General features: G+C 37.1%; 1 protein-coding gene across 1 annotated transcript in view; it reads left to right on the forward strand.

Moving 5' to 3' along the window:
* Tax1bp1 (Tax1 binding protein 1) overlaps positions 1-8,879 on the forward strand; it is a 52,677-nt gene that overhangs the window by 16,882 nt on the left and 26,916 nt on the right. The window contains exons 5-8 of the mRNA XM_021190114.1: positions 3,088-3,246; positions 4,721-4,869; positions 4,955-5,045; positions 6,832-7,017. Coding sequence (XP_021045773.1) covers positions 3,088-3,246; positions 4,721-4,869; positions 4,955-5,045; positions 6,832-7,017 — 585 coding nt within the window. The remainder of the gene's footprint in view (positions 1-3,087; positions 3,247-4,720; positions 4,870-4,954; positions 5,046-6,831; positions 7,018-8,879) is intronic.

An 8,879-nucleotide genomic window follows, 5' to 3' on the forward strand; every position in this document is an offset into this window, starting at 1 on the left:
CAGGGCTACACAGAGAAACCCTGTCTCGAAAAACCAAAAAAAAAAAAAAAAAAAAAAATAGCATTTTATAGATTGGTTACTGTATTTTTTGTCAATTACATCTATGTTTCACATATTGTAGGTGCTTGGTTTTTATAGATAGATGAGTCTTTAAAAGCAGGTGTTTATGCTTTTGATTTTTCTTTGTTTACCTTTAAGAACTGAGACTATAAAAGGAAAGATAAGAGGCTACACTGTCTTCCACTGTCAGGCTGTTCAAAGACAGTTCATCCAGGAGTTAGAAGGAACTGTGAATTCTTCATATCTTTCCTTCCTTTTCCCAGAAATTCCTCTCTTATCTTAAATACGTAATGCAACTTTTATAGGGTGACTGAAACATTTTGTAGTGACAACTGCCTCTGATCAGGGTTTTTAGCCTCGTATTTGAATGTTAGTCAGAGATACTGAAGTAAACTCTGCTCCTAGGAATGCAGTTAGCCCTGATGTGCAGGGCTTTTGAATACTTGTCAGAACACCCTTATCTCAAGCCCTGCACATGATAGACATTTGCTCCCCATGTCTCGGGAGGCTTTTCTCTAATTGGGGCGCAGCCCAGGTTATTTGTACTCTTTCTTTTCTCCACAAAAGCTGTGCTATAAAAATTTTAATTGCTGTCTCTTGGGAAATATTTCTGAGAAAAAAATGGCTTTGTTTTCTGAAAAGTTAGAATTCTACATTCATTGATGTCTTTAATGATTTTATGAACACTGTACATTAAGTGATTAATGAGATAAAGTCTTGGAACTTGTGAGCCTGAATTGGAGAATAGAAAAAATAAAATAAAATAAAATAAAATGATGTTTTAGGGATAATAAGGGATGCTTGACTAAAGGATATCTATTGGATGGTATAATTATTCTAACTTTCTTAGCTATGATCACAGTAGTGGTTTGAAAGGATACTGCACTTATTAGAGGTGATCTAAGGTTCTTACGGGTGGGATGTCAATAATTTTATTTTGAATGGCTTAGGAAATTAAAACAAAATCCCACAAACTAATGAATTTATAGTATAAGCCAGATGTAGTGGCACACATATTTAATCCCAGCATCTGGGAAGCAAAAGCATGAGGCAGAATTTCAGGCCAGTCTGGGCTATGGTATAAGACCCTGTTTTGTTCTGCTCTCCAAAAGAATAAAATGGGAAATGAACATGGCAGTATATTGATGATTAGTGAATTGAGGGCTATATTTATTCTTAAAAGATTTCAAAATAGAAATTTGAAGCAGAAAAGAGATTTATTGTTTTATTGTTTCCCATCTAAGTACTCACCAGATCCAGCCCTGCTTAGCTTCCAAGATCAGAAGAGATCTGGCTCGTTCACCCTTGCTTGGTGTGGTTGTAGAAATTTTGTATACTAAAAAAACCCCCAAACCAAAAACATAAAAGACCAAACAAACCAAAAAAATTGTTCTGGGGTTACACTCAGGATGTTGACACATGCTAGGCAAATCTGTTTTTTGAGTTTTATCTCCAGACTTAGATTTATGCAAATTTTAATCAAGTTTAAATTCTTTAAAATTTTCCTACCTAAGCTTTAGTAAATCTTTTATTAAGTGATATAAACTAACCACTGAAAAAGTTTAATTCTGAAAATGGTTTTGTTGTACTAGGTGAAGACTGATCATTTCTAATCTGCTAGAAAGTTTTGAACCAGATTAATGCTGTGTTAATAATGCCATTAACTCTTAGGATTGATGTTCTTGCTTCGTCTTAATTTTCCATTGGCTTATTGGGTATAATTTAATTTTCAATAGGTACGACAATTGAGTAGCTAAACTTTTACCTTTTTACTTATACTGGAAAGTTTCCCACAGTATGTACCTTTGTTTTGGTCATATCCTCTAGTTCTCCCTTCCATCCTTCTCATCAGCTTTTCCATTTTGAGAACATTTATTCTATGCATTTGAATAAAGAGTTTAGCAGTTCAGCTTTCATAAGTTTAGATTTTAGTCATTTATATCTAGGATTCTACAACCCTGGAAAGCTTAATATGGGGATTTTTGGATAAAAAATATTTATCAGCTAAATACCTTCTTTATAAATTCTTCCTGAGTCTCTACTCTTCTCCAGTTAGAAGCAAAGACTTGTTGTTATAAAGACTAGCCATTTTATTTATAACCATGTTTGGTCCTCTGATTTAGGTCTTGCTTTGTGTTTCCTACTGGAATTCCTGTTTTCCAGAATTGAGTAATTATCAGCATTCCCATAAGAATCTGCTAGAGTTAGTATAGTATTGTAGCCTTAGCCTTTAAATTTGCATTTTTACTTAAAACAGTTTTTTTGGGGGGGTCTCTGCAAACACCAGCGCCAGCAGAGTAACAATTCATGTGAGACAAGAAGGAAATCCAGTGTAACACAGCTCAGTAGCCAGTGTTGGCTCAAACTTCAAGAGTCTGACAGGGGACGGGTTATTTTAGGCATATTTAAGTTCACTACAATTTGGCAAAAAGTTTCCTGCTTAACAGTTATCTCAACAGTTATCTCTTAAAGTGTAACTTCACCTAAAGCCTTGTGTAAAATACCTGTGGCTTCTTCTGTAAAGAAAAGTTCTACAGTTTAAGGGCCTAGGGAAGGATCTGGTGTGGTCGGTCTCAGTCATATAGATAGATAGCATCTAGGTCAGCAAACCATCAAATACATATGACATCGCCCCAAAGGATGCATTCTGCTGACTGAGAAACATTGCACAAGATGATGGTCTTGGGAGAAAGAGTCTGAGCTAAACACAATACTTTGAGATTGAGGTGTGACCTGGCCCTACAGGATAGCACAGATCAACTGGCTACTAAATCCAATCTTAGCCTTCTGGGCAAAAAACAGGTATATATCCCTTCCTTAAAGGGGGATGCTTGTTTAACATTCCTGGTTTCCCTAGTGCGTATCTGTGAGCACAGGGCCCTTTTTTTTTTCTCTGTACAGAAGGATTATAGGCTGAATGCTATATAGTAGGCAAAATGTAAAACATTGTGAATTTACTTTTTTAAAGTAAGAAAGTAAAGTTGTAATATTTTATGATAAAAATTAATTTGTGTTTTTTTAATACAGCTGAAAATTGAGAAGACCCTGAAAGAAAAAGAAGAATTGTTAAAGTTGATAGCTGTTCTTGAAAAAGAAACAGCACAGCTGAGAGAACAAGTTGGAAGAATGGAGAGAGAACTGAGTCAGGAGAAAGGGCGGTGTGAGCAATTGCAGGCGGAGCAGAAGGTTTGTTACACCTTTCTAAAATGGAAGCATTTAGGATGATTGAAAATCAGGTCTTGAGGAAAGTAGCTTATATATATGTGTGTGTGTGTGTGTGTGTGTACATATATATATATGTGTGTGTATGTATTTACATTAATATGTGTATGTGTGTATATGTACATTTAAAAATTATATACACACATATATAATTTTTTAAATGTATTCATTTTAGTTTTTGTATGTATGGGTATTTTGTCTGCATGTGCATTATTTGCATGCCTGGTACCTTTGGAATCAAAATTGGGGGCAGGTCTTCTGGGTGCTAGGACTAGATCCTGTGTCTTTTGTAAGAGCAACAAGTGCTCTTACCTACTGAACCATCTCTCCAGCCCTAAGGATGTCAGTTCCTATTAATCTGCCACAGTCTCTTTTACATTTTTAAATAGGCAAAATACTTAAAGATTTTTGGTACCAGGCTTATTGATAACAGTTCTCTGAATTTGTTGTTGCCCGGGCCTTGAACTCTTGGAAACCATCCTCTGCCTTCCCAGTACTAAGAGTACAGGCATGAACAGCCATGCCAGCTTTCTGACAGCTACTGCTCAGTGTTTCACATCTGGTTCTGTGTTATATGCTACATTTGAGGAGGAAGGCTGTGGGGTGTGAGAAATTCACATAGGAATAAGCACAAAATAAATGGAAGGTAGAATGAAGAAATTAGAATTACTCTTCAAAAACCATAATTTAGGTAGGCATGATGCTACATGCCTGTGACCTCAGCACTCATGGTGGTACACACCTTTGACCTCAGCACTCAGTGAGGCGGGAAGACTGGTGTCATGAGGTCATGACCAGGTTCATAACAGCATAGGCTACATAACAATAGCCTTTGCCCCGAAGAAAGAGCAGCAGAAACAAGGCAGAAGTCAGTAACCTGACTACATTGTGAGACAAAAATTTGAAATTCTTAATGTGAGAAAGGTGATAAATTAGAATTTCAGGCTTATTTTATAGTCTTGATTTATACAATTTGAGATAATAAAATTAGAAGAATTCAAAGACAAATGTAGTGGTAATGTGTATAGTCTTGGCACCCAAAAGGTATGTGACCCCTTTTAAAGCTGGGCAGTAGTGGCACATGCATTCAATCCCAGCACTCAGAAGGCAGTGGCAGATGGATTTCTGAGTTTGAGGTCAGCCTGGTCTACAGAGTGAGTTCCAGAACAGCTAGGGCTACATAGAGAAACCCTGTCTTGAAAAACCAAGTTATTATTTGGTTATTTATTTGAGACAGGATTTCTCTTCATAGTCCTGGTTGTGCTGCAACTCACTATGTAGAGTAGTTTGGCCTTTAACTCACTGAGCTCTGCCTGCCTCTGCTTCCCAAGTACTGGGATTAAGGGCTAGTGCTACCACATTTGTCTCTCCTTCTTAAAGAGAGCTCTCTTAAGTATATACAATTTTGTTTTACTGAAAGATAATTGTTGTCTCTCAGGGCCTTCTTGAAGTATCACAAAGTTTGAGAGTGGAAAATGAAGAGTTTATGAAGAGATACAGTGATGCTATAGCTAAAGTTCAACAGCTTGAAGAGGACATTGTATCAGTGACACATAAAGCAGTTGAAAAAGAAACTGACCTAGACAGGTATCTCTGGTACTTTAAAGGAATCACTTCGGTTATTAACAAAGCTACTTAGGGTTTTTACTAATATTTTCTCATCTTAACACAGTTTGAAGGATAAACTCAGGAAGGCACAGCATGAAAGAGAACAACTTGAATGTCAGCTGAAGACAGAAAAGGATGAGAAGGAACTTTATAAGGTAAAGTTCCTTTTCTATTATCTGTCCTCTTCTTAACCCTAGTGGGCTTTTGGGGTTGGGGATTTGAGAGCAATTCAGCTGAGTGCCTGGTCACTTGTCTCATTATAGTCATGAGGATGACAGGGACTGTAGTCAGCTAATGGCCTCAATGGGGGGTTGGGGGGCTGGACAATAAATATACTTTGATGATTGATCATGCTTTAATGGGGAGATCCTCAGCTTTTGTTAGGAGGTCCTTCAGCTTTCTCTAGAAGGCCTCTTGAGTGTCACAATTATGATGGTTGACTTCAGAGTGAGCAGTCCAACATGGGAAGGAAACGAGGAAATTACAACAATAATGGATACTGTCCCTGAAATGCAGTATTTGGGAAATTTGGGAACTTGAGTTCAGATCCTAAGAGTGCATATAAAGCTGGACACAGTGGCATTGGTCTGTTATCCCAGTTTACTGGAACAAGGTGGAAGGTAGAGAGAGGAGAGTCCTGGAAGCTTTGGGGCCAGCCAGCTTAATGTATACAGTGGCAGACAAGAGACACTATCGAGAAGTTGGAAGATAGCTGACATCTGAGGATGTCCTCTGACCTTCATACTGGCACTATAGCATGTGTGTTCTGTGACACCCCCATATGAATATACATAGTACACAACAAGTTTTTAAAAGTTGGAGATGAACATTCTAAGTTGTCAGCTTCAAGTCACTTTTCTGAACTGATAGTTATGAACATTAGGTAGTGTTTCAGAAGTGATGTATGGGCTGCTGAGTGCCCTAGAAGACCAGAGATCCATTTCGTCCCTAGGAACAGGAATTAGTTCTTTAGACTTCTGTAGATTCGAAGAGTCAAGTGCAAAAAAGCAATTCCATTTCTCTGTATTACATAAAAATTATTGTGTGAGTATGTGCATGTATGTACATGTATGATGTGAATGCATGTTGTGTGTGGGGGCTGGGAGGTCTATCATAGTTGGCCTATAGAAGTCAGAGGGCAACTTCAGTCACATGGGAAATAAACAACATAGTGCTTCTTGCCCAGAGGTTTAACAACCATCTTAATGAGGGCTGGTTCCTAGCACCCATACCAGGTGACTTACAACCACCCATAACTCTGAAACCTCTGGCCTTGGTGTGGGTTCCTAACATTTGAATGCACATATCCATACACCCACATATATATTCATCATTTAAAAAAAAGGTTAAAAAATTAGTATAATTGTTTATGTTTTGAATATACCCTGTCTAGTTTTCAGAACTTTTTTACACTAATTTCTGAATATGCCTCTAGCATGATGTTTTTCCTCCCAAGCATCCAAATGTATCTACATTTTAAAATGGAAAATAAATGGTTAAACTGAAGGAAAAGCTTTCAGAGATCAGGCGGTACAGTCAGACATCAGAATGAATTGCTGTGGGAAACAAAGGCTTTCCAAATGCTGTGCTCTGTCACTCTGTATCTGCATTGGTGTTTTGCAGAGCTTGGGTCACCTGACACCCACCTCCTCCTTTGAAATTTTTGGATGAGAAAGAAATAATGTTGTTTTTTAAAAAAATTATTTATTTAATGTGCATTGGTGTTTTGCCTGCATGATTGCCCTGGAACTGGGCTTGTAGGCAGGTGTGAGCTGCCTTGTGGGTGTTGAGGATGGGACTAGGGCCCTCTGGAAGAGCAGTCAGTACGCTTAACCACTGAGCCATGTCACTAGAGCCCCAAATAATGGTATTTTAGATTTTAACTAACTTGGATTATGATGTTAGCAAGAATATTCTTGATTTCAAACACTTTTATTACAGGTACATTTGAAGAATACAGAAATAGAAAATACGAAGCTTGTGTCAGAGATACAGACTTTAAAGAATTTAGATGGAAACAAAGAAAGCATGATTACCCATTTCAAAGAAGAGATTAGCAAACTACAGTCCTGCTTGACTGACAAGGAAAATTTGTACAGAGCTCTCCTGCTTACAACCTCAAATAAAGTAAGAACTTCAGAAAAATGTTTTTGAAACTTCTCTAGTATGACCTTTACTCTTGTTTTAAATTCTTCCCAGCGATTTCTCTTTTTAAAAAGAAATCCTCCTTTTTAATTTGCACTTATATTAGTTTTATTTATGTGTCTGTGTATGATGCATGTGAGTACCTGCGGAGGCCAGGAGAAGCACTTGGAACCTCTGGAGCTTGGGGTTAGAATGGCCTCTGGAAGGAAGGAAGGCAAACACTCCTACCCTGGTGCCATCTTTAGTTTCTCAACCATTTCTTTTGAAAAAGTTTAAAATCACAACAGTTACTGAACTCCTCCTGCCTCCAGCTCTTAAGTACTGGGATTATAGATAGGTACCCATCACCTACCTGGGCTCTTGCTTTATGTAGCATGTTGGATCTGCTACATAAATATCCTCATCTTTTCCAGTGACTGCATGATCTTGCATGCTTACATTTATTTTACTGCGTAGCTTTTATGGATGAATGTTAGGATGTTTTAGCATGTTGCTGTGAATTCTACTGGGGACATCATTAATGCAACTCTAAAACTGTTAGGAGTCCATGGCATTTATAGCTCCTGATTAAGTCTGCAGTTGCTTTTTAATCTAAAAGATTGAAAAGTGTATTTGCTTATATTTATTTGATTTACTAAGATGCTAAAAATATCTTTAAGCATCTTTTTAGTATTTAAGTAAGACCAGTGAAAAACATAATTTTTAATTACTGAGGAAAATGATTACTAGTTGCTAAAATGTTTTAGTAGATTGTAATGCAGTGTGAATTTTTGGTTATAAAAGAATTTAAATAATGAGGGTACAAACTGAAAGTTAATGTCTTTTTTTTTTTTTTTTTTTTGCTATAAGATTGTAGGATTTAATTTAAAGTTACATGAATTATAAATGTATATTTACATTTTAACTCAAGGGGGGGAGAGAGAGAGAGGGAGAAAGAGTAAGAGTGTTTAGAACCTTTTTCCTTTTGAGACAGGTTCTTACTATGCAACCCTAACTGTCCAGAAACTTGGTATGTAGCTCAGGTAAGGCTCAAACTCAGAGATTGCCTTGTTTCTGCCTTCTGAATGCTGGGATTAAAGATGCTCGGCTCCATGGCTAGCTACAAGATACTACTATGAATACACTTATAGCTCTATTTCACTCATGATTATAGCTACATAGTATTCTTTCTTGTCATTCAGCATATGTGTAGTCAGTACTTCTTAGTAGTTTACTGTCTTCAGCTCTTCTGAGCATGCTCCAGTTAATATTCTTGTATAGCTCAAGTTACAGTAGTCACAGGCCTAAATAAATTCCTTCAAGTGGAGTTGGTAGGCTAAAAGCTTATCAAAAGGTAAATGCCGCCTTTTGATAGTTATTTTCAAATTGCCTTTTCAAAAAATATTGTATTAGGTTTTACTCCCAATGATGTAATACTGTTTATAGTGGCTTCATAGCTTTTCATTATATGGAGGCATGATATAGCATAGTTTAATTCAAGATAATTTCATTTTAGACACTTTAAAATCTACTTAATTTTCAGTGTGTTTAAAAAATTAATTGAATTCAGAAAGACAGATCTTTGCCTATGTCATTTATAATTGTTTGAATGATTTTTGAAGTTAAAGTTGCTAGATCATGAGCCAAGAGTAATTTAAGGTTTTGGTGAATCTTGAAAGGGGGCTGAGAGGCTGAGAAGCCCCAATTAGGGTCCATGTAATTGTGTTTAATAACTGTTTTTCTATTTTTTAAAAAGTTAATTTTGCATGCCGGGCGGTGGTGGCGCACGCCTTTAATCCCAGCACTTGGGAGGCAGAGGCAGGCGGATTTCTGAGTTCGAGGCCAGCCTGGTCTACAAAGTGAGT

This window comes from Mus pahari, chromosome 2, assembly GCF_900095145.1.
Source record: "Mus pahari chromosome 2, PAHARI_EIJ_v1.1, whole genome shotgun sequence".
Taxonomy (NCBI): domain Eukaryota; kingdom Metazoa; phylum Chordata; class Mammalia; order Rodentia; family Muridae; genus Mus; species Mus pahari.